General features: G+C 52.1%; 3 protein-coding genes across 9 annotated transcripts in view; 2 read left to right on the top strand and 1 right to left on the bottom strand.

Annotated features, from left to right (window-relative positions):
* Positions 1-364: 364 nt before the first annotated feature.
* LOC146756340 (uncharacterized) lies at positions 365-5,016 on the top strand. Its single transcript, XM_085524372.1, has 9 exons — positions 365-811; positions 1,440-1,511; positions 1,845-1,904; positions 2,578-2,649; positions 2,958-3,053; positions 3,297-3,404; positions 3,778-3,837; positions 4,476-4,620; positions 4,896-5,016. The coding sequence occupies exons 1-9, from the start codon at positions 493-495 to the stop codon at positions 5,014-5,016; spliced, it is 1,053 nt and encodes a 350-aa protein (XP_085380498.1). The 5' UTR covers positions 365-492.
* A 1,595-nt stretch (positions 5,017-6,611) lies between these two features.
* LOC146756335 (dual specificity calcium/calmodulin-dependent 3',5'-cyclic nucleotide phosphodiesterase 1B-like) overlaps positions 6,612-24,780 on the bottom strand; it is a 78,952-nt gene continuing 60,783 nt past the window's right edge. For 2 of the 7 annotated variants that reach the window (XM_085524522.1, XM_085524517.1), the window contains exons 29-34: positions 12,349-12,448; positions 10,952-11,136; positions 10,172-10,291; positions 9,378-9,483; positions 8,582-8,654; positions 6,612-6,752 (exon numbers count right to left, since the gene is read on the bottom strand). In XM_085524522.1, coding sequence (XP_085380648.1) covers positions 12,437-12,448 — 12 coding nt within the window. In that variant the 3' untranslated portion in view covers positions 6,612-6,752; positions 8,582-8,654; positions 9,378-9,483; ... (1 more) ...; positions 10,952-11,136; positions 12,349-12,436. Of the gene's footprint in view, positions 6,753-8,581; positions 8,655-9,377; positions 9,484-10,171; positions 10,292-10,951; positions 11,137-12,348; positions 12,449-17,664; positions 22,761-24,780 lie in introns of those variants that run through there. The other 5 variants (XM_085524520.1, XM_085524516.1, XM_085524523.1 and 2 more) reach the window with 3 other exon arrangements.
* On the top strand, positions 18,651-23,189 carry LOC146756339 (uncharacterized). The gene is made up of 9 exons (XM_085524513.1): positions 18,651-18,969; positions 19,598-19,669; positions 20,003-20,062; positions 20,736-20,807; positions 21,116-21,211; positions 21,455-21,562; positions 21,936-21,995; positions 22,634-22,778; positions 23,054-23,189. The coding sequence occupies exons 1-9, from the start codon at positions 18,651-18,653 to the stop codon at positions 23,172-23,174; spliced, it is 1,053 nt and encodes a 350-aa protein (XP_085380639.1). The 3' UTR covers positions 23,175-23,189.

Below are 24,780 nucleotides of genomic sequence, written 5' to 3'. Positions count from 1 at the left end.
AATGACATATTCTAACAGAAATTGTGACACACTCACACCCTGAAATTGAGTTTATGATATATTTTGACCAAAATTGGAATGGCAGATATCATTTGTCCTGCAAAAACAAATGGATTTTTCTCAAATTGCTCTGTTACAACAAACTAGAGCCAGGCAGACTGAAGAAATAGGAAAATCTATCAATCAACCCATCAAAATGCTCTGGCAATTGATGGAACTGTTGGTGCTACAGATACAGCTCGATTTGCCATTTTTGTTAGAGGCTGTGATAACAAATATAGTGTCACTGAAGAAACGGCTTCTTTGGTGCCACTGAAAGTCAAAACTAAATCTCTGGAGCTGTGTGAAGCAATAAAAGCAACATTACAGTGATTTTCTTTCTCCTTTCACAGCACCTGTGTCTCCAGCATCCCCTCCCCCCCAAGCCTTTCCACGATTCTGTTTCCATGATGTCAATGTGGAAACCTCAGCTGTGGCCTCCGGCTGCTCCAGATGAGTGCCGATCCTCTCCCACCACCACAGTGCACACAAGCCCAGGGGGAACCTGGCCATGGCAGCGGAACAGATCTGCATCCTGGGGGGGACGTGAGGTCACAATGCCCGCTGTGCTCGATGAGGTCACAGTGCTCAGGGTGTGTACCCCAGGTGTTCCGTGCTGGCCCCAGCACTTGCTGTGGCTGCAGCGGTGGTGGTGGCAGCATGGCACGAGTGTGGGGGGCCGTGTCCCCCGCCCGCCTTGCTCTCCTCCTCCTACTGATGGCCATGTGTTCCAAGGAGACTTGTGCTGCACCGTGGCGAGCTCCAGCAGCAGGTGGGTGGGCAGAGATGGGACCAGGCTGTTGTCCCTGTGGCCCTGTGCCACACTGCCCCGGGGCTGCCTTTCCATGGGGGTTTGTTGGGAAGGGGGCCAGGCAGCACCCCAGGGGCCAGGTGTGGGTTGTGGAAGCAGCGCTCCCCTCAGGGCTTTCTCCAGCCCAGCCAGGCCATGGCTCTGCTGCCGGCTGAGCCCACCCTGGAGGTGCCCTATGGGAGAGCTCAGAAGAAGCGTGTTGGGAAAAGCGTGAGCATTTCTGCTCTGGCTTCCTGGTGCTCCCCACAGGCAAATCCCAGTTCCCAACAGAGACACCCAGCTGGAGCCCAGAGGAAGGAACAGGCATCGTTTCCTCTGGTGCTTTAGTGGGAGATCCAGCAAGGAACTCCCAGTAAGAAAGCCCTGACGGGCTATATACCCTTCCATGCGGTCCCAGAGGTGTGTTGCAAGTGGCCTGGAGAGGGCATTTGAAAAGCTGCCGAGTGCCAGGCTCCAGGTCACCCAGGTCATTCTCTAGCTTTGGCAATCACGGTCTGAGTCTCCCATTCCATTACCTGACACTCCCCAGTCACTAAGGGAGAAGGCGCAACATGCAATGGGAACATCTCTCATCTGTTCTTGATTTTAGATGATGATGTTGGAGTTCCTTATCCAGATGTTTTGGTGGATACTGATTTTGTGCCTCAGGGGAAACCCAGAGGTAAGTTGTGTCTGTTTCCTTGAAGACAGAAAAATGAGCGTTGTAATGATTTATTCGGGTACTTAAGAACCTCCAAAGGTCTTTCAAGTCTCTTTGTGCCTTAAAAGCCGTACACAGATCAGCTGAGAGTAGTTCTTTACTTGGAGAGTTGTCACATTTCAGTGGGAGGGCAGCCCTTGCCACTCTTTGGAGGAGAGAACCGATGCCTTTGCTGTTTGGGCCATGTCATTCCCCGACCTGCTGCCAGTCTTTGCAGGTCACTGCAGAAAAACCAGGCCCCAGTGCGCAGTGGAAGCTCTCCTCACCTTTTTCTGATCACACTTGTGCCTGCAGGCCCTCTTGGTGGATTACCAGAATGGAGACCTGTGCCTGAACCTGGAGTGGATGCCAGAGGTAAGTCACCAGTCTTCACCTCATGATCTTCGCACATATTTGGTTGTGGAAGTTCAGGAAGGGTTCAGCTTTTCACTGCCTGGTGGTTTCTTGTCTATGAGAAGCTTGGGCAGTCACTGTTCCTTGGGTGCTGTGTGCACCCACTGTCCCGTTGGCTTTCTCTCCATCCATCGGAGATCTCTCTAGTAAGAAAACGCCAATGTTCTTCCATGCTGTCTCTGAGGACTGTTTCACGTGGCCTGGAGAGAGTATCTGCAAAGCTGCTGAGTGCCAGCCAACTGCCAGCCAACTGCCCACCTGGCCCCTCTGCAACTTTCAACCCAGCTCTGGGTGCCACATCGTCACCTGAGCCCCTTCCAGTCACAGCAGGTCCTAAGGAAGAGAGAGATCACAACGCACAATGGGGATGTTTCTCATCGCTGTGTGATTACCGCTGTGCCTATAAGCAGTGCCTTGCCAAAGCCTCCATAATCTGGTCCATAAGCCTCCGGGCAATCCCACAGGAAAGGGCCTTTAGATCTTCCCCTTCTCCTTCCACCCCCTTCTCTTCTCCAGACAGTTCCACACAGCCTAGTAGGGAGAGAAGAGTGCTATGCAGCAGTGCTGTCATTCCAGGTTAAACCACCATCCAGCCACATCTGACAGGAGCTGCTCTGTCTGTGTTTGTTGACAGGTGTGGGTAGCATTGGATGGGATCCATCTTCCCTGCTGAGCTCCAGGACAGAAGTCCCAGCAGCTCCTAAGGGTATGCTGTGAATTTTTGCTTCCTTTGAGAGATGCCAGCTCACAGCCCTAATGTCAGCCAGGCACGACCCCCTGGCACCATCTGCTCTTCAGTGATGCGGTTCTGTAGGTTGCAGTTTGTGATGGAAAGTTCCCATTCTTTGGGTGCTGAAGTGCCTCCAGGGAAGGCTGTGCCAAATACTTGGCTGCCTCCTGTGCTGGAGCCGCACAGGCATCCCAGGAGTGGCTGCTGTCTCATGACTTTGCTGAAAAGACCACTCAGTTCAATACCTTGTTTGTCTGAAATTGATCCCAATACTTTCTGTTCAGGTCCTGAGAGACAGAAAGAGGCGCTGGGAAGAGGAAGATACCCACAGAGGCTGTCCTATATGCCAAAGAAAATCACAAAGGAGAAGGCAGCACATGGTGGGTGTATTTCTGTCTGTCCACTGAAAGTCTTGGGAAGCTGATGTATGTATTCTATTTGTATATACATCTATATTCTAGATGTATATACATGGAGCATCTGCAGTGTGCACAGCAGGAACCTTGCTGTGGTGATGCCCCTGTGTCTGAACTGGCTTGCAGCATCACCTTCCTGCTGAAGATACCATCTTCCTGATGAGAAGCAGTTACTTACAGCCCTACTCTCTTACCTCCTTTCTAAAGGGACTGACGCAGAGCCTGCTCACAGGGATGCATTTCAGCAAGGCATCCGTCACATACTGCCCATCCCTCTGGGAGAAAGAGAGGCCTCGCAAGCAGCTGGCACTCCAGGTAAGGGCTGCCGGTAGAGCTCCGTGGCCATGGCTAGAGGTTGCTCCCCTCCCACTGCACCCAGTTCCCAGGGACTTAGGAACTTTGTCCTTTTGGGAACAAGGCCACCAAAACCACATTCAGCAGAGATGAGAAGGAATAGGAGCCTTCAGCATACCTCCCTCACACAGTCCCTGCATTCCAAGCTTGCTGTGCCTCCCTTGAGGCTCCAGGCACACCAGCAGCCCGGAGAGGGGTCCCTCCTGCAAACTGAGGTCCAGAGAGATGCACTGACTCACAGATGGGGCAATGGCATAGAGGGAGCCTCCTCGTCCTTCTGCTTCCTCCGTGCCTGCACCATGCTGAGACTTTGCCTTTCTCTCATTCTTCACAGCGCTGTCAAAGCCCGGGGAAGCCCACCACAACTGGGTCTATCGTTTTCTGAGGAATCCAGGTAAGCAGCGATCTGGCAGGAGTTCATAAGCAGGAGAAACATCCTGAAAACTAGGAGCGTGCAAGTTGTGCCCATGCCGGGGGGAAGGAAAAACGGAGAAACAGGTTCAGGTGCTGCTGAGGGCCCTGACTCTGCCCCCGTGGAGTGGGGTCTGAGGGGGAGGGGAGAGCTCAGGGCAGCACTCCCTGCACAACACGACAGTGGTTCTTGTCCACGTCACTCTTAGCAGCAACTGATTAAACAGATGCACACACTCTCCTTCTGCTCTAATGAGTTTTGTTTAGTCAAACGACGTGTCCCAAAGGGTCACGGTGTGCCTGCCTGCGGCAGCACTACCCAGCCTCACAAGGCAAGGGTAGGTGAGTGCAAAAGAAATGTTAGAGCATGATGGAGAAGAAGGAGTAAATCTGGCAGAGCCAGGGCATACCCAAAGCTGAGAGGCAAATTAGAGGCTCCAGAGCGCCTCGATGCGCGGTGCCTTTGGGAGTTCCCTTTGCTTCCCCTGGAATCAGGGAAGCATTGCAGCCTGAGGATTTTCACTTGTTCCAGGAGTCCAACAAAATGGAAAAAAATTGTCAGACCTCCTTGAGATTTCCATTAGGGCACGATACACAGCAATGACCACGTTGTTCCTCCAGGTGTGCCTGATGCAGGACATGCAAATGCCAAGCAAGTTAAAGTTGGTTGGAAGTTCTACCTGATACTTGCTGGAGCTTCCTTGGGTTCCATATTGCTGGGGACGAGTCTGTGCTGGCTTCTTATTTTCTGGTACAGAAACAGAAAGTGAGTTGTTGACCCCCATCCCCATCCTGCCAACTCTTTACTGTAGGGCTGCTGTGGGCCAGGAGGCGTTTCCAGTTAAAGCAGCGTAAAGAGACCAGTTAGTTGTTGGCTCACATGGTCTGCGATTTACACAGTTAGATGTTGTCATTGGCTTCAGCCCATCCTTACTGCTGGGCCAGAGACAGGCTGGGAGCTGAGGGTGGCACTTTGCCATGCACTGTGAGAAAGCAGAGCAGGGGCTCTCCTGTGCCCTCAGCACGTTCCTCTCTTCACAGGCGCCGCTATGAAGCTAAAAAATGGGCTAAGCAACCCGAGTACAATATCACCATCTACGAATGTGAAGAAGGTTCCTATCTGGGGATCTTTGAGAAGCCCAGGAGCCCCCAGTCCCAATAGGCATCTACGCCGTCCCCTGTCCCCCACCCCCACCCTTTGGGGGACAGAAAGAACCTACCCGGGGTGTAGGCTTGCAGTCATCGGCCAGCACTGGAACAACGTCTGACTGGCAGATGACCAACAGGCCCAGCAGCCCTCGGCCCCACCGGGCATCCACGCCGCCTCCCCCATCCCCACCGCCATCATTCAGGGGGCGGGAGTGGTCCCCTCAGGGTGTCAGCTCCGGAGTATCACCCAGCACCCGGACAACTGCTGCCTTGGGGAACCATGAGAGGCCCATCAGCCCCCATCCCCTCCCCCCCCCCAGCACCACCTCTGCCCTCTTCCTCCCCTCCAGCATCCATCAGGGGATGCAGAGTGCAAAGGTGGGGAAACAGTCCAAGAGACAGACAACCACTGCCTGGGGGAAGCACAACCAGCCCAACAGCCCCCCACCTCCCCAGGCACCACCCTCCCATTCCCCTCCACGATCCTTCAGGGGACGGGAGTGGCCCCCTCAGGCACCCCCACTGCTCTCCCGCTCCTCTCCACCATCACCTCTAGGAGGTGGGAGCAGCCCCCCCAGGGTGTCAGCTCAGGGGCATCATCAGACACATGGAGAACCACTTCCAGGGGGAAACAGACCAGACCCAGCAGCCCCCAGACCCCCCAGCAACACCTCTACGCTTCCCTACACCATCATTCAAAGGATGGCAGCAGCCCCCCCAGCATGACAGGCCTGGCCACCCCCAGGCTCCCCCACAGCCCTCCCCTCCACCATCCCTTAGCAGGTAGGAGTGCCCCCTGCCCACAGTGTCAGCTTAGGGGCATCAGACACCTGGAAAACCAATGCCAGGGGGAAACAGACCAGGCCCAGCAGCCCCCAGCCCTCCCCAGCACCACCTCTGCTCTCTCGCTCCTCTCCACCATCTGTCAGGAGGTGGGAGCACCCCCAGTATGTTGGTTTGGGGCACCATCTGACATCCACAGAACCACTGCTGTCATCAATCAGAGTTTTCCAGGCTCCACGCTACCAATAAATTGACAATAATAGCACAATTGTCCGTGTACTGCTGTCGTGTCATTACCTGACCCACTACCGGACCTCGCATGTCACTTGGCATTGGCAGACAGCCATAATATGAGTGGAAATGGCTTTAAACTCCAAGAGTGGAAATGGAGGTAGATGGGTAGAGGAAATTCCTCCCCCAGAGGCAGTGAGGCCCTGGCCCAGGCTGCCCAGAGGCTGTGGGTGTCCTATGGCCCGCCTCAGGCAGGGGACAAGGGTGGGAGTACATGATGCAAAAGCTCCAGTGCTTCTGCATGAGGCTTCCCAGACAGCAGGCACCATCCTGCTCTGACTAGCAGGTAGTCATTTGCTTGGCAATTAGAACTAAGCAAGAACTATGAGTACATTTTCTCCCTCCTCCATTTCATTTTGCTTTGTGGGCTGGTCTAATCCAAAAGAGAAAATTTCCACCTTCATCAGCACAGTCATTCCACATAAACTTTCCTGTAGTACAGATGGGCTCTACTGTAGGTAATGATAACCTCCTTACTGAACAAAGATGGCTGTAATCCCACTGTGTATTAAGGATGCCAACTCCTGGACTTACCACAGCGCCTGTCTTGAAAAGGAGGCAATGGACTGCCTGTGTCACACCTGTAGCTCGCATTTGCTGGTGAAAAGGACTCTTGAATTTGCTGTATCCATGCTCCAGAGCTTCTGCAAAGGATACCAGGGCAGATACAGGCATCTAAGAAAAGCAGCGCAGAATTAAAAACACATTTCAATAACCTGTAACTGCTAGCTAGACCATTTTAGAAGAGGCCTCAGAGAGCACTTTGTACCTCACAAATAAAGAACATCTTAAAGCATCTTAAAGCAGTACTTGAGAGAGTGTGAATCACATTCACTTTCTCACACTGACTTTCACCTCCCCAGTTACGCTGTGGATGAATCACTCAGGCAAATATACATACACCAGTCATGTACAGAGACTCTCCTTGACCAAGGTTGATTTGTTCTTGTTCAGTTCAGAGCAGTTGTTGACGCAAAGAGGACTGGAGCCTGAAGAGAAGTGGTGAACAGCTCAGTTCTGTCTGTCCTGGAAGGCCGTACCTTCTGCCACCTCCTTCCTCCTCTCTTGGCTTTCTAGGATTTGATTGATGACTTGACAGCGTTGCTGCGTGGGAATTCTGAGAGGGTGATGGTTGGGATGATGACTCCCACCACCATGTCCAATGTGCACAAAGTGAGGAGGGCTGTGAAAGTTTGGAAATCTTTCTTTTGTATTGCTGAAGTTCTGGCCAAGGACTTACTGCTTTGCTATGAATGTCTTCTTCATTTATTATTAACTTTTAAAGAAATCTGATTGCATGTCAGGAGCTGTTGTTGGTATCTGAAATCTTGCCTTGGCAATTCCTTGGGGAGCAGGAACAGAAGAAGGCTGCCTGATGGAAATTCTGGCTTCTTGCAACAGTGAAGAGATTCATCGCATTAATGAGATCTCCAAGCTTTATCAGTAGTTCAAAAGGCCGGGCCTTGTCCTGCTGCCTGACTTTCAGTTGGTGTGTGTGCAGGCAGGTGTGAGGAGGAAGGAATCTGAGGAGCTTTTAGGTGTGACATGTTGGCCAACCTAGCTGTGGCTGTTTGTTCAGAGAGGATCCAGACTAGAATTTCACCAGCAACTGAACTGATGTAAATAAAATGGGGAGGAGCATTCTGTCTACCAGCAGGACGTATGGTTCTCTTGCCAGTTTCTTACTGTCTGTGCTTCTTAATTGGAGGCTGTAGCACGAATGATGATGAATGGAGTGCTGCAGTGATGCTGAGAGCCCTGGGCACAGTTGACTACTTAGCTAGGTTACAGCTGGCAAATGCTGTAGGCAGCACCCAGGTATTGGCTCTGCTTCTAACAGATTCCATGTCCGTGTGTTCTTGCTAGAGTATGGCTGCTCCGTCGAGGATGACGTCGTATCCAGCACATCTTCCATGTTTCCAAGGGTCCTCGTGTCCCTTGCAACAGTGAGCAAAGCCGAGGGGAGAAGGGGTTGAATCTTCTTGTGGGCGCAGCTCTGTACTCAGCGGTGAGGAGCTCCAGGCTGACTTTTTCTCACCGAATGTGTCTCATGGCCTGCTCCTCAAACCCATCTTCTGCAAGGAGGGGATTCTGACTCTGGGTGTGCTTGAATGCCATGGGCTCTTTTCCAGTAGATGCTGTGGTGAGCTGTGTCTTCTGTCCTTGAACCTTTGTAGGGTAACAGAGATGAGGGAATGTATGTGGATGATGCCCTTGCTCAGCAGGATGCTGTGGTGTGTAGGAACGTGCTTCCTTGCAAGAGCAATCTGTTCTTGTGCATGTGATGTGTGGTGAAGAGAAGCCAACCTGTGAAATGGGAATAAATGGGTTTTGCTCTTGTTTGCAAGTCTCTAATGAGAGGTCTGTAGGTAGACTGGTTACTTAGCAGGGGCAATGGCATTTCAGCTGTGAGTTGCCATGCCTGGTTGGTGCTTGTTGGAAAATATCCATGATCTGGACAAGTAAGAAAAGAACCACAACAGAGTTTGATCCTTAGTATTTACCAGGTGTGACGTCTAGGTAACCAGTTTTCCTTCCCAACTTTCTCAACGCAAAATTTTTGGGGTCTGTTGCTCCCTGTACAAAAATCAAACGAGGAATTCTTAGGTCTAACTGCCCATGTATACCAGTAGATAATACATGACAATAGTGCGTGAAAGCCTTGAAGAGAAAACAAGACTATAGCTTCTTGCAGAGCACAAAGACATCTGCCTCTCACTACATCCCTCTGAAGAAATCCACATAGTGAAATGCATAAGTATGAAGCGGTTTTCAAAGAAACTCAACCACTGAATCACATTGTTGGTTTGGTACTGGAAGGAATCTCTGGAGTTTACCACCTAGTCCTTCCATTCTGATCAAGCAGGGATACCCAGAGCAGGCTGCCCTGCCAGGACCACATCCAAACCATCTATCAAGTCACTGATGCAAGGCATGTTCACATTCCCTCCATCCCTTTTTCTGTCACAGCTCTACCAATATGCAAGATTCAGAAAAAAGATTCCATATAAATTCATTCATGAGGTCAGCAAATCCTCCCACTGGTAATCTGCACGTTCCAGTAATGAACTGTAGAAGTCTCATTCTCTTCTCGTTATCTATTTCTTTCACAAACTGAAAGATAATAATTAACACTGAGGTAAAGTTTAATATTGATACGTTCACTTCCCCATCACACCTAGGACAGCTGGATTAGCAGTTATCATTTATATTTACACACTGTGTATCTGTTGAGTAATTCTGACTGTTGCTCATTAAGCTGCTGCTGTGTTCTTGTGAGGAAAAAAGAAGTCTACAAACCTCCCAGAACCACAGTATCTGTCTGCTGGTTCTGCTATCATGCCGGTAGATGGTATTGCCTCTGCCAGTCATTCAGATCAATTTCTTGCATTCCACACAGGAACACCTTTAGGGGAGAAAAAGGATCATAAACATGGAAACTACAAGCTACAACTTTGCTTCTACAGCAAGACTATTGTACTGAAATACTACTGTACTTCAAAGCACCTGCAATCACAGTACGCTCATTTTTAATATTAAACTCTCAAACTTCCACAGCAAATAATAACATCCGCTCACAAAGAAAATGTGGAGAGGTGACTAAAGAGAAATCCCAGTCATGAAAACATTTGTATTTAGACATTCAGACCATACTTTCTCATTGCCTAACCATACAATTCTGGGCTAGAAATATGATGTTCTGCTGCAGAGGATAATTTGGAGAGACCAAAAGCAGTTAAAACCTGCTCCACTCAGTAATTTGACCATCCGTTGATATTTGGTTCTTATCTCCCTTGCTTTCCAATTGCTCACTCTTTAAACACATGCAAGTCACATTGTCAAGGATTACAAAAACACTGTTAGCCAAAAAATTTGCACTGGCAGAATCTTAATGTTAGAAACGTGTAAGTTGGTTGCCAAGAAGAAAGTGAAGAACAACACACTGACCAAATACTAACTGATACATAAGGCTTCACTCGCACATCCAGAAAACAGAACCGCCAGCCTTAATGAACTCTGCACTTCAGACACTGACTGACATTCAAGTATTGCGTGTAGAAGCATGGATCTGGCAATGGTAAAGAATCCTTTACCTCCAGCTCCTTAGCATCAAAGGACCGCAGATACTGTTGTGGCAGAATTTCACTGAAGCCTTCGAAAAAAGCTGTGTCTGTTCCTCAGCGCCTCAGGAAAGTCTCCATTCTGCTACCAGCCTGGAAAAGACACAGAAGGATCATTTGAAACGGGCTACGCTAACCCAAATTCATCTTTGTTAGTTTGTTTTGAAATGAACCATAAGCTGTGTTAAGAAAAAAGATGGAAAGTTCTGGGGATAGAGCACTTCACTCTGCGCAAACAATTTTAAGTTAAAACCCTATGTTTCCAACCACTCAACTATGGAAAGCATTTTAGGCTCAAACAGGAGGAAGCATCTACTCACTGATGATATTAATGAGAGCACAGCAGTCCCTTGCTATTCGGAGCAAGAAAAAAAATGCAGAGCTGAAATCTTCTAACATGTTCCATTAGAGACCCGAAGAACCTGAACCCAGGGAGAAGCAGATATTATGCTGAATTCAAGCCTAACCTGTCAGATGAACTGGAATCTAAAGGAGAGATGAAACTCTGGGGAACGTAACACAGGACCCAGAGTGTGACAAAAGAACATTGCTTAAGCTGGAATCTGAGCTCTCCTCGGCTCAAAACCAGAAGAGAACGGTCTTCTGCAGGTACTCCCTCCTCTCTATCCCAATGAGAGAAATTCTACGGCCACAGAAATAAAGTGTGCAGAAAGCCCATCTGCTGGAGACAGAGGAGTGAGCCGTGCTTAACCAACACTGCTTCAGCGCACCCTTACAATAAGGCACACCTACCTTGCGCTGGCCTCGCAGGAAGCTCGTGACGCAGCTCCAGACTGCTGTCCTGAGGCCCAGCTTCATTTCACGGCCGCTCACGCTCTGCTGCTGGACATTCTGCAACGGAAAAGCCACCAGATGCAAATACCATTCCTTGCAGATGGCATCAGACCTCCACTCTCATGGCAGTCACACTCACGGCTCTGGGGGAGAAAGCAGACATGTGCTTACTGAGCAAGCGCTGTTTGTTGCCAGCTGCTGGTAGGAACCTACGCCTAACCCTACAGTACCAACAGTAACCTATGCCTAACTCTACTATGGGAACAATCATCAACTCCTAACACTACAGCACAAACAGGAATGAACTCCTAACAGGAAAACACCAACTCCTAACACTAAACCTACTCCTAACACTAAAACACGAATAATAACCTATGCCTAACTCGAAAACACCAAGCCTGAAAGAGGAACAGATCTTAAAAAAATGCCACCCAGCTAATGCCGGGGGCGGGGGCCGTGCAGCGGGTAAGGAGCTCAGCGCCTGGACCAGCCACGGTGGAGCTATGATGGTGCCAACGCAGGGCCTGGCACGGTGGTGTGGTGCCAGGCCAGCTATGCTGTGGGCGGATCCACCTCCATGGGCTCCTCTGCAGGTGGATCCACCTCCATGGGCTCCATAAGGTTGCTCGTCACCAGGCTGGTGCAGGTGCGATGGAAAGTGGCTCTCTTACCCCTCCTCTGCCTGGTGGTCATGGCGGGACCCGTCCTCCTTCTCAGTCCTAGGGCCCCCAGCTCCATCCTCCCGCCTGAAACTGGGCCAACTTCCACCCTCACCCTCTTTGCAGCTGACATGTCTGTTATCTGCCACAGCTGTCAGAGGCGATTGCGTTGCGCGCGGCAGCGGTGACCAAGGTGACGTGGTGAGGGTTCTAAAATGGCGGCCGCACTGCTGGCACTGGCGTTCCACATGGGATGAGGAGGGGGCTGGAGGGCAGGGCACGGCACGGGAGCTACAAGGCGCTCCCTGTGCCCAGCAGGCAGACCTTCTCTCCGGCCAGCAAGAGGGCACAGAGGAGCCAGCCCTGAGAAAATGGTCCTCGGCCTCCTTCACCCTTCCCCTTCTTCCACAAGGGAATCTTTTTGGGCTGCCGCACTATTGTGGTTTTGCAGTTTTTCTATTGCTATTCCACATCATAACATCACCTGGAGATCACAGATTGATCTATCAATCATAGATTGATCTAGATAAGGCCGTGACACAGACGTGCTCCTGACTGCTGCCGCTTTCCAAACCTCCCTCTCCCTGCCCCCACTCTGCTCAGGCAGCCGGTCCCAGCCAACAAACACCATCGCACAGGACTGCAGCCCTGACTCGCCCCGCTCACCCACAGCCAGAGGAAGGACACTGGACACACCTTCGTTGGCTCCACAGCCGCAGTCCAACACGGCACCCAGGCCCGTCGCTCCATTCCTTTGCTCACTGCCAGTTCCCACGGGGAGTCCTCATTCACACACCTGGAACAACAACGCACACCAACACGTCAGGCAAACAACAGACACGCACACAAACACAAAACGCCCTCCTCGGATCCCGCCACTCACCCTTCCTTTGCCCACTTCTCTCGCTCACCTTCAGGGCAGCGCCAGCCCCTTCAACCCGATGCAAACCGGCTGCCTACAGTTCAGCCTTCAAAGGACGAGCAAAGCGCGAGCCACGGCTCGGCACCCGGCACAGCGCCCGCCGCGCTTCCCTGCAGGCAGCATCCCAAGGCCGCACCGACAGCTCGATGCTCGCACGGCCTTCCCCAGGATGAAGCCGCCCCCCGGCCCCCGCCGCACTCGGTGGCACCGCACGCATCGCCTCTGGGTGCCGGCAGCGCCGCGAGCTCCTCCCCCGACAGCCCCTCCGTGCCCCCGCACCGAGGCCCGACCCCGTTCGCAGCACAGAGCCCGCTCTGGCCCGGAAGTGCTCTCGGCCGCTACCAAGCACTTCCTGTCACGTGGCTCAGGCCGGGCTGGGGCGACCCAGGGCCTGTTTTGGGGGGGGGGGAGGGGGCGGGAAGCTGCCGGAAAAGGACCCAAAATTAACGTCTCATTTCGTGTCTTTCCTCTCGCTTTCCTTCCTTTCCCTTCCCCTTCTTTTCTTCCCTTCCTTCCTCGCCCTCGTTCCCCTCCCTTCCCTTTTCTTTCCATCCACCCTCGGTATCCAGCTCTGCAATGGAGATCATCGAATCAATCACAGAATCACCAAGATTGGAAAAGACCTACATGATCATCCAGACCAACTGTTCACCTATTACCAATAGCTCCCACTAAACCATGTCCTTCAACACAACATCCAGTCTTTCCTTGAACACCCCCAGGGTCGGCGACTCCACCACCTCCCTGTGCAGTCCATTCCAGTGCCTGACCACCATTTCTGAGCATTAATACTTCCTCATGTCCAGCCTGAATCTCCCCTGCCGTACCTTGAAACCATTCCATCTGCTCCTATCACTAATGACACGAGAGAAGAGGCCGACCCCCAGCTCACTACAGCCTCCCTTCAGGAAGTTATAGAGAGCAATGAGGTCTCCCCTGAGCCTCCTCTTCTCCAGGATGAACATTCCCAGCTCCCTCAGCCTCTCCTCATATGGCCCCATTGTGCTCCAGACCGCTCACCAGCTTTGTCGCTCTCCTTTGAACACGTTCCAGGGCCGCAATGTCTTTCTTGCAGTGAGGGGCCCAAAACTGGACACAGTACTCGAGGTGGGGCCTCACCAGTGCTGAGTACAGGGGAACAATCACCTCCCTGCTCCTGCTGGCAACACTGTTTCTGATGCAAGCCAGGATGCCATTGGCTGTACCTATCTGTTTATAGAGGCCTCATCCACTCAGTCTTCCTGGTCCAGCGCCCACTGCGATGTCTCCTTCCTCTGCCTTCCCTTTAGCCCTAAGCCAAACACTCTCTGTCATCTCCTCAGCCATCCTCAGGTGAAGCTCCATGGGCTCCAGCTGGTTGTTGATGTGGAGGGCAATTCCCTTCTGCCATGCCTGTCCTTCCTAAGAGTTTATACCTCTCTATTCCGACATTTCAATCGTGAGAGCCATCCCACCTCTCTCTCATTACGTCATAGCCCTGTAGGCACACGCACACCTGTAACTCTCTTGCTCGCTCCCCATGCTCTATGTGTTAGTGTGCGGGCATTTGAGCTGGGCTCCCGGTGAGGCTGACTGACCAGTAGGAGTTCCCTTATCCTGCACTTGAGGTGCTGTCTTCCTGGCCTGCGATCCAGCTCCAGACCCAGGGCACCCATTGCCATCAGCAGCCTCAGGGTGGGATGGGTTCCCTCCCCTGGTGATTCTTGTTTAAAACTCTTGACTGCACTGGAAAGCTTGCTGCTGACGATGGTCTTCCCCTTCACTGAGAGGCAAGCCCCATCCTCCCCCAGAAGACCAGAGTTCTCAAAGCTCATCCCATGCTTTTGGAGCTGCTCTGAAAGCTGGATGCTCACAGGTGCACGGGTCCGGATGTGATTGCACCCTGGAGTGCCGAGGGAGTTGGCAGATGTGGTTGCCAAGCCACTCTCCATTATTCTTCTGCAGTCCTGGATAACCAGGGATGTCATGGTGGACTGGAGACTGGCAAATGCGATGCCCATCTTCAAAAAGGGCTGGAAAGATGATCCTGGCAGCTACAGACCTATCAGCCTCACCTCGGTGCCAGGAACAGTTATGGAACAGATAATCTCAGGAGCAATCATGGACTAATTAAAGGTCACCCAGGGGATCGGGCCCAGTCAGCATGGGTTTATGAACGGTAGATCCTGTCTGACAAACCTGATTTCATTCTGTGACAAGGTGACCCATGTAGTGGATGAAGGTAAGGCTGTCAATGACAGAATGAGTTTCAATAGGGCTGAGTGTTGGGTCCTCCATTTTGGTCACAACAACCCCAGGCAACCCTACAGGATTGGGGAGGTGTGGCTGGGAAGCTGCCTGATGGAAAGGGACCTTGGTGTGCTATGGACATTCGGCCGAATATGAGCCAGCAGTGTGCCCAGGTGGACCAGAGGACCAATGGCATCCTGGCTTGTATCAGGAATGGTGTGGTGAGCAGCACTAGGGAAGTCATCCTGCCCCTGAACTCAGCATTGGTGAGGCCTCACCTAGGGTTCTGTGTTCAGTTTTGGGCACATCAGTACAGAAAGGACATGGAGGTGCTGGAGCAGGTCCAGAGAAGGGCAACGAGGCTTGCGAAGGGCTTGGAGGCCTACAAGGAGCAACTGAAGGAATTGGGGCTGTTTAGTCTGGGGAAAAGGAGGCTGAGGGGAGACCTGATTGCTCTCTTCCAATATCTGAAAGGTGACTGCAGCGAGAGTGGGGCTGCTCTCTTCTCACTGGTGATGGGTGACGGGATAAGGGGAAATGGCCTCAAGTTGTACCAGGGGAAGTTTGGGTTGGATATCAGGGAAAACTTCTTGACAGAAAGGGTTGTTAAGCACTGGGATGGGCTTCCCAGGGAGGTGGTTGAGTCACCATCCCTGGGTGTGTATAAAAACCATTTGGACGTGGTGCTCAGGGCCATGATTTAGCAGAGGGCTGATAGTTAGGGTAGGATGGTGGGGTTTTGCTTGGACTCGATGATCTTTAATGTCCTTTCCAACCTGAGCGATTCTATGATTCTGTGATTAGGAAAGGCAGCACGCTCGTTACCTGCTCACTTACAAGAAAAAGGGCAGGCCTTAAACCCACCAAAAGTGCAAGGACCGGCTTTGTTGGTAAAATTCCTGGATGTCATTTGGTCAGTGCAATAATAGGCAAGTTTGAGGCATTCCCAGTCCCTGCCGTGCCATGGCAGCTGCAGGAACTGTTGGGTATATTGAGATGCTGACGTTCCTTTAGAGCCCACCTAGCACAGCTGCTGAGGCACACTCACAAAGACAGGCCAAAAATGGGTCTGGGGCAGAATGGAAGAAGAGGCGTTCCAGGAAGCAAAACCAGCTGTTCAACAGGCCCCAGCACTGGGTGTAATTGATCCCACCCTTCCAGCTGAACTAGATGCATGCGACTCAAGCTGGGTTTGGCTCCTGTCTGTAGCAGTGCCAAAATTCTGTTTCAGCCCACTGGGTTCTGGTCTTAAGTTTGGCACAGAGCAGAAAAAAGGTACAGTATGACTGAAAAACAGTTTTTGGCTGCTTATTCTGCAATGCAGGTGGCAGAGCAGATAACTCAAACATCCCAAGTAATAATTAAGACCACCCTGTCTTTCTGTCTTTACAGGCATCATGTGCTGGCCACGTGGGTTCAGCATTCAAGTGCAAAAAAGCCTGCAGGCCCTGGGAAAAGCATCGGGGGAGAGAGGAGAAGTGCCCTTGGAAGCATTTGATGCCCTGCTGGCAATGCCTATTGCATCCAACACCAGCATGGTCCTTCTCTCTCCTTTTCAGAAGTTTGCCATCTCTCAGTGGCGATATGTAAGGGTGCGCTTGCTTAGGGAGTTTCTGCTTCTTGCTTACTGGGATTATGTGCAATGGATGTCTGTGTGTGTTTGTGATGGTGTGTATGCTGAATTGAATTCACACAGATCACACAGAATGGCCCGGGTTTGAAGGGACCTCAAGGATCATGAAGCTCCAACCCCCTGCCACAGGCAGGGCCACCTAATACTAGCCCAGGCTGCCCAGGGCCCCATCCAACCTGGCCTTGAACACCTCCAGGGATGGACAGGGCATCCACAGCCTCTCTGGGCAGCTTTTCCAGCACCTCACCACTCTGAGACATTCAACCTCAGTCTTCCCTCCTTCACCTTCAAACCATTTCCCCTTGTGCTGCTGTTATCTACCTTTTCCAAGAGTTGACTCCCCTCCTGTTTATGGGCTCCCTTTTGGTACTGAAAGGCTGCAATGAGGTCACCCTGCAGCTTTCTCTTCTCCAGGCTGAACAAGCCCAGCTCCCTCAGCCTGGCCCTCCTCTGGACCCTCTCCAACAGTTCTCTGTCTTTCTTGTATTGGGGGCTCCAGACCATGGGCGCATGGAGCCTCCCAAGGGCAGAGTAGAGAGGAACGTTCACCTCCCTGTCCCTTCTGTCCACCCCTCTTCTGGTGGAGCCCAGAAAACTGAGCAGCTCATAACCCTCTGTGCTGCTCCGAGTACAGTTTGCTTGTGTCTGCTCCTGAGACATCCTGTCAGTCAGACCCAAACATACCCTGAAACAGGAGTGGAGCTGAGGGTACACTCAGGATTCACATCAATTCACTATGGATTCACATCACAATGCTACTGGGGGTGATGCTGTTGGCTGATGTTGTGGTATCGCTGGGGGGTAACATCGGGAAGTGATGCTGCTGGGGTATCACTGGAGTTTATCATCAAGGAGTGACGTTGTGGGGGTGATGTTGGGAAGTGATGGTGGGGGGTGATGTGGGAGTATTGCGGGGGGGTGATGTTGCCGGGGTGATGCTGGGGTGACACAGGGGTGATGTTCAGGAGTGATGGCGGGGGGTGGTGTTGGGTTATCACTGCGGGGGATATCAGGGAGTAACACTGGAGTGACATTCCTGGGGTGACATTCTCAGGGAGTTTTGTCGGGGACCTGAAGGCCTGTGATTGAAGAACAATCCTGGGATGGAAGAAAGAATTCTGATAGTTTGAATGGAACTGCTGTTTGTGGCTGTGGTCACAAAGAACTTGCTTTGTAGAGAGAGCTGACCTTGGTCATTTATCTCCATTTGGCAAAGACTTATTTTGCAAGCAGGTGTTTCACTTGGGCTTTGTGTCATGCATTGGACAAGCAAGTGCAGTGTGCAAGTGGAAAAAGGCCTGCAGACCCTGGGGAGAATAGAAGAAACTGAGACGTTCTCATTCTCTGAAATAGGATTAATGATATATTTTGACCCAAATTGTGGCCTTCACACACTCAATAATTGCGTTTGTGACACGTTTTGACCCAAATTGTGACGTCCTCATGCTCTAAAATTGAGATAATGACTTATTTTGAGCAAAACTGTGATGTTCTCAGTCTCTGAAATAGAATCAGTGACAAATCTTGACCCAAATGATGGCCTTCTCAAACTCCAAAGTTCAGTTTCTGACATATTTTGACCCAAATTGTGGCCTTCACACACTCCAAAATTGGATTTATTGCATATTTTGACACGAGTTGCGAAGTTCTCACCCTCAGAAGTTGGGTTTATGCCCCTATTTTGGCCCAATCTGTGATGTTCTTACACTCCAAAATAGAGCTAATGACATATTCTAACAGAAATTGTGACACACTCACACCCTGAAATTGAGTTTATGATATATTTTGACCAAAATTGGAATGGCAGATATCATTTGTCCTGCAAAAACAAATGGATTTTTCTCAAATTGCTCTGTTACAACAAACTAGAGCCAGGCAGACTGAAGAAATAGGAAAATCTATCAATCAACCCATCAAAATGCTCTGGCAATTGATGGAACTGTTGGTGCTACAGATACAGCTCGATTTGCCATTTTTGTTAGAGGCTGTGATAACAAATATAGTGTCACTGAAGAAACGGCTTCTTTGGTGCCACTGAAAGTCAAAACTAAATCTCTGGAGCTGTATGAAGCAATAAAAGCAACATTACAGTGATTTTCTTTCTCCTTTCACAGCACCTGTGTCTCCAGCATCCCCTCACCCCCAAGCCTTTCCACGATTCTGTTTCCATGATGTCAATGTGGAAACCTCAGCTGTGGCCTCCGGCTGCTCCAGATGAGTGCCGATCCTCTCCCACCACCACAGTGCACACAAGCCCAGGGGGAACCTGGCCATGGCAGCGGAACAGATCTGCATCCTGGGGGGGACGTGAGGTCACAATGCCCGCTGTGCTCGATGAGGTCACAGTGCTCAGGGTGTGTACCCCAGGTGTTCCGTGCTGGCCCCAGCACTTGCTGTGGCTGCAGCGGTGGTGGTGGCAGCATGGCACGAGTGTGGGGGGCCGTGTCCCCCGCCCGCCTTGCTCTCCTCCTCCTACTGATGGCCATGTGTTCCAAGGAGACTTGTGCTGCACCGTGGCGAGCTCCAGCAGCAGGTGGGTGGGCAGAGATGGGACCAGGCTGTTGTCCCTGTGGCCCTGTGCCACACTGCCCCGGGGCTGCCTTTCCATGGGGGTTTGTTGGGAAGGGGGCCAGGCAGCACCCCAGGGGCCAGGTGTGGGTTGTGGAAGCAGCGCTCCCCTCAGGGCTTTCTCCAGCCCAGCCAGGCCATGGCTCTGCTGCTGGCTGAGCCCACCCTGGAGGTGTCCTATGGGAGAGCTCAGAAGAAGCGTGTTGGGAAAAGCGTGAGCATTTCTGCTCTGGCTTCCTGGTGCTCCCCACAGGCAAATCCCAGTTCCCAACAGAGACACCCAGCTGGAGCCCAGAGGAAGGAACAGGCATCGTTTCCTCTGGTGCTTTAGTGGGAGATCCAGCAAGGAACTCCCAGTAAGAAAGCCCTGACGGGCTATATACCCTTCCATGCGGTCCCAGAGGTGTGTTGCAAGTGGCCTGGAGAGGGCATTTGAAAAGCTGCCGAGTGCCAGGCTCCAGGTCACCCAGGTCATTCTCTAGCTTTGGCAATCACGGTCTGAGTCTCCCATTCCATTACCTGACACTCCCCAGTCACTAAGGGAGAAGGCGCAACATGCAATGGGAACATCTCTCATCTGTTCTTGATTTTAGATGATGATGTTGGAGTTCCTTATCCAGATGTTTTGGTGGATACTGATTTTGTGCCTCAGGGGAAACCCAGAGGTAAGTTGTGTCTGTTTCCTTGAAGACAGAAAAATGAGCGTTGTAATGATTTATTCGGGTACTTAAGAACCTCCAAAGGTCTTTCAAGTCTCTTTGTGCCTTAAAAGCCGTACACAGATCAGCTGAGAGTAGTTCTTTACTTGGAGAGTTGTCACATTTCAGTGGGAGGGCAGCCCTTGCCACTCTTTGGAGGAGAGAACCGATGCCTTTGCTGTTTGGGCCATGTCATTCCCCGACCTGCTGCCAGTCTTTGCAGGTCACTGCAGAAAAACCAGGCCCCAGTGCGCAGTGGAAGCTCTCCTCACCTTTTTCTGATCACACTTGTGCCTGCAGGCCCTCTTGGTGGATTACCAGAATGGAGACCTGTGCCTGAACCTGGAGTGGATGCCAGAGGTAAGTCACCAGTCTTCACCTCATGATCTTCGCACATATTTGGTTGTGGAAGTTCAGGAAGGGTTCAGCTTTTCACTGCCTGGTGGTTTCTTGTCTATGAGAAGCTTGGGCAGTCACTGTTCCTTGGGTGCTGTGTGCACCCACTGTCCCGTTGGCTTTCTCTCCATCCATCGGAGATCTCTCTAGTAAGAAAACGCCAATGTTCTTCCATGCTGTCTCTGAGGACTGTTTCACGTGGCCTGGAGAGAGTATCTGCAAAGCTGCTGAGTGCCAGCCAACTGCCAGCCAACTGCCCACCTGGCCCCTCTGCAACTTTCAACCCAGCTCTGGGTGCCACATCGTCACCTGAGCCCCTTCCAGTCACAGCAGGTCCTAAGGAAGAGAGAGATCACAACGCACAATGGGGATGTTTCTCATCGCTGTGTGATTACCGCTGTGCCTATAAGCAGTGCCTTGCCAAAGCCTCCATAATCTGGTCCATAAGCCTCCGGGCAATCCCACAGGAAAGGGCCTTTAGATCTTCCCCTTCTCCTTCCACCCCCTTCTCTTCACCAGACAGTTCCACACAGCCTAGTAGGGAGAGAAGAGTGCTATGCAGCAGTGCTGTCATTCCAGGTTAAACCACCATCCAGCCACATCTGACAGGAGCTGCTCTGTCTGTGTTTGTTGACAGGTGTGGGTAGCATTGGATGGGATCCATCTTCCCTGCTGAGCTCCAGGACAGAAGTCCCAGCAGCTCCTAAGGGTATGCTGTGAATTTTTGCTTCCTTTGAGAGATGCCAGCTCACAGCCCTAATGTCAGCCAGGCACGACCCCCTGGCACCATCTGCTCTTCAGTGATGCGGTTCTGTAGGTTGCAGTTTGTGATGGAAAGTTCCCATTCTTTGGGTGCTGAAGTGCCTCCAGGGAAGGCTGTGCCAAATACTTGGCTGCCTCCTGTGCTGGAGCCGCACAGGCATCCCAGGAGTGGCTGCTGTCTCATGACTTTGCTGAAAAGACCACTCAGTTCAATACCTTGTTTGTCTGAAATTGATCCCAATACTTTCTGTTCAGGTCCTGAGAGACAGAAAGAGGCGCTGGGAAGAGGAAGATACCCACAGAGGCTGTCCTATATGCCAAAGAAAATCACAAAGGAGAAGGCAGCACATGGTGGGTGTATTTCTGTCTGTCCACTGAAAGTCTTGGGAAGCTGATGTATGTATTCTATTTGTATATACATCTATATTCTAGATGTATACACATGGAGCATCTGCAGTGTGCACAGCAGGAACCTTGCTGTGGTGATGCCCCTGTGTCTGAACTGGCTTGCAGCATCACCTTCCTGCTGAAGATACCATCTTCCTGATGAGAAGCAGTTACTTACAGCCCTACTCTCTTACCTCCTTTCTAAAGGGACTGACGCAGAGCCTGCTCACAGGGATGCATTTCAGCAAGGCATCCGTCACATACTGCCCATCCCTCTGGGAGAAAGAGAGGCCTCGCAAGCAGCTGGCACTCCAGGTAAGGGCTGCCGGTAGAGCTCCGTGGCCATGGCTAGAGGTTGCTCCCCTCCCACTGCACCCAGTTCCCAGGGACTTAGGAACTTTGTCCTTTTGGGAACAAGGCCACCAAAACCACATTCAGCAGAGATGAGAAGGAATAGGAGCCTTCAGCATACCTCCCTCACACAGTCCCTGCATTCCAAGCTTGCTGTGCCTCCCTTGAGGCTCCAGGCACACCAGCAGCCCGGAGAGGGGTCCCTCCTGCAAACTGAGGTCCAGAGAGATGCACTGACTCACAGATGGGGCAATGGCATAGAGGGAGCCTCCTCGTCCTTCTGCTTCCTCTGTGCCTGCACCATGCTGAGACTTTGCCTTTCTCTCATTCTTCACAGCGCTGTCAAAGCCCGGGGAAGCCCACCACAACTGGGTCTATCGTTTTCTGAGGAATCCAGGTAAGCAGCGATCTGGCAGGAGTTCATAAGCAGGAGAAACATCCTGAAAACTAGGAGCGTGCAAGTTGTGCCCATGCCGGGGGGAAGGAAAAACGGAGAAACAGGTTCAGGTGCTGCTGAGGGCCCTGACTCTGCCCCCGTGGAGTGGGGTCTGAGGGGGAGGGGAGAGCTCAGGGCAGCACTCCCTGCACAACACGACAGTGGTTCTTGTCCACGTCACTCTTAGCAGCAACTGATTAAACAGATGCACACACTCTCCTTCTGCTCTAATGAGTTTTGTTTAGTCAAACGACGTGTCCCAAAGGGTCACGGTGTGCCTGCCTGCGGCAGCACGACCCAGCCTCACAAGGCAAGGGTAGGTGAGTGCAAAAGAAATGTTAGAGCATGATGGAGAAGAAGGAGTAAATCTGGCAGAGCCAGGGCATACCCAAAGCTGAGAGGCAAATTAGAGGCTCCAGAGCGCCTCGATGCGCGGTGCCTTTGGGAGTTCCCTTTGCTTCCCCTGGAATCAGGGAAGCATTGCAGCCTGAGGATTTTCACTTGTTCCAGGAGTCCAACAAAATGGAAAAAAATTGTCAGACCTCCTTGAGATTTCCATTAGGGCACGATACACAGCAATGACCACGTTGTTCCTCCAGGTGTGCCTGATGCAGGACATGCAAATGCCAAGCAAGTTAAAGTTGGTTGGAAGTTCTACCTGATACTTGCTGGAGCTTCCTTGGGTTCCATATTGCTGGGGACGAGTCTGTGCTGGCTTCTTATTTTCTGGTACAGAAACAGAAAGTGAGTTGTTGACCCCCATCCCCATCCTGCCAACTCTTTACTGTAGGGCTGCTGTGGGCCAGGAGGCGTTTCCAGTTAAAGCAGCGTAAAGAGACCAGTTAGTTGTTGGCTCACATGGTCTGCGATTTACACAGTTAGATGTTGTCATTGGCTTCAGCCCATCCTTACTGCTGGGCCAGAGACAGGCTGGGAGCTGAGGGTGGCACTTTGCCATGCACTGTGAGAAAGCAGAGCAGGGGCTCTCCTGTGCCCTCAGCACGTTCCTCTCTTCACAGGCGCCGCTATGAAGCTAAAAAATGGGCTAAGCAACCCGAGTACAATATCACCATCTACGAATGTGAAGAAGGTTCCTATCTGGGGATCTTTGAGAAGCACAGGAGCCCCCCGTCCCAATAGGCATCTACGCCGTCCCCTGTCCCCCACCCCCACCCTTTGGGGGACAGAAAGAACCTACCCGGGGTGTAGGCTTGCAGTCATCGGCCAGCACTGGAACAACGTCTGACTGGCAGATGACCAACAGGCCCAGCAGCCCTCGGCCCCACCGGGCATCAACGCCGCCTCCCCCATCCCCACCGCCATCATTCAGGGGGCGGGAGTGGTCCCCTCAGGGTGTCAGCTCCAGAGTATCACCCAGCACCCGGACAACTGCTGCTTTGGGGAACCATGAGAGGCCCATCAGCCCCCATCCCCTCCCCCCCCCCCCAGCACCACCTCTGCCCTCTTCCTCCCCTCCAGCATCCATCAGGGGATGCAGAGTGCAAAGGTGGGGAAACAGTCCAAGAGACAGACAACCACTGCCTGGGGGAAGCACAACCAGCCCAACAGCCCCCCACCTCCCCAGGCACCGTCACCACCCTCCCATTCCCCTCCACGATCCTTCAGGGGACGGGAGTGGCCCCCTCAGGCACCCCCACTGCTCTCCCGCTCCTCTCCACCATCACCTCTAGGAGGTGGGAGCAGCCCCCCCAGGGTGTCAGCTCAGGGGCATCATCAGACACATGGAGAACCACTTCCAGGGGGAAACAGACCAGACCCAGCAGCCCCCAGACCCCCCAGCAACACCTCTACGCTTCCCTACACCATCATTCAAAGGATGGCAGCAGCCCCCCCAGCATGACAGGCCTGGCCACCCCCAGGCTCCCCCACAGCCCTCCCCTCCACCATCCCTTAGCAGGTAGGAGTGCCCCCTGCCCACAGTGTCAGCTTAGGGGCATCAGACACCTGGAAAACCAATGCCAGGGGGAAACAGACCAGGCCCAGCAGCCCCCAGCCCTCCCCAGCACCACCTCTGCTCTCTCGCTCCTCTCCACCATCTGTCAGGAGGTGGGAGCACCCCCAGTATGTTGGTTTGGGGCACCATCTGACATCCACAGAACCACTGCTGTCATCAATCAGAGTTTTCCAGGCTCCACGCTACCAATAAATTGACAATAATAGCACAATTGTCCGTGTACTGCTGTCGTGTCATTACCTGACCCACTACCGGACCTTGCATGTCACTTGGCATTGGCAGACAGCCATAATATGAGTGGAAATGGCTTTAAACTCCAAGAGTGGAAATGGAGGTAGATGGGTAGAGGAAATTCCTCCCCCAGAGGCAGTGAGGCCCTGGCCCAGGCTGCCCAGAGGCTGTGGGTGTCCTATGGCCCGCCTCAGGCAGGGGACAAGGGTGGGAGTACATGATGCAAAAGCTCCAGTGCTTCTGCATGAGGCTTCCCAGACAGCAGGCACCATCCTGCTCTGACTAGCAGGTAGTCATTTGCTTGGCAATTAGAACTAAGCAAGAACTATGAGTACATTTTCTCCCTCCTCCATTTCATTTTGCTTTGTGGGCTGGTCTAATCCAAAAGAGAAAATTTCCACCTTCATCAGCACAGTCATTCCACATAAACTTTCCTGTAGTACAGATGGGCTCTACTATCATTACTGTAGGTAATGATAACCTCCTTACTGAACAAAGATGGCTGTAATCCCACTGTGTATTAAGGATGCCAACTCCTGG

This window comes from Coturnix japonica, chromosome 27, assembly GCF_054131305.1.
Source record: "Coturnix japonica strain WE chromosome 27, WE-NBRP24, whole genome shotgun sequence".
Classification (NCBI taxonomy): Eukaryota; Metazoa; Chordata; class Aves; order Galliformes; family Phasianidae; genus Coturnix; species Coturnix japonica.
This window is presented reverse-complemented; position numbering and strand designations above follow the sequence as displayed.

Bases quoted from the DNA above. Each gene is read 5' to 3' on its own strand.
- LOC146756340 (XM_085524372.1), top strand. From the start codon at position 493: ATGAGTGCCGATCCTCTCCCACCACCACAGTGCACACAAGCCCAGGGG. The intron at 1,905-2,577 runs GTAAGTCACCAG...GTTTGTTGACAG, and splicing joins ACCTGGAGTGGATGCCAGAG to GTGTGGGTAGCATTGGATGG. The intron at 3,405-3,777 runs GTAAGGGCTGCC...CATTCTTCACAG, and splicing joins GCAAGCAGCTGGCACTCCAG to CGCTGTCAAAGCCCGGGGAA.
- LOC146756339 (XM_085524513.1), top strand. From the start codon at position 18,651: ATGAGTGCCGATCCTCTCCCACCACCACAGTGCACACAAGCCCAGGGG. The intron at 20,808-21,115 runs GTATGCTGTGAA...CTTTCTGTTCAG, and splicing joins AGTCCCAGCAGCTCCTAAGG to GTCCTGAGAGACAGAAAGAG. The intron at 22,779-23,053 runs GTGAGTTGTTGA...CTCTCTTCACAG, and splicing joins TTCTGGTACAGAAACAGAAA to GCGCCGCTATGAAGCTAAAA.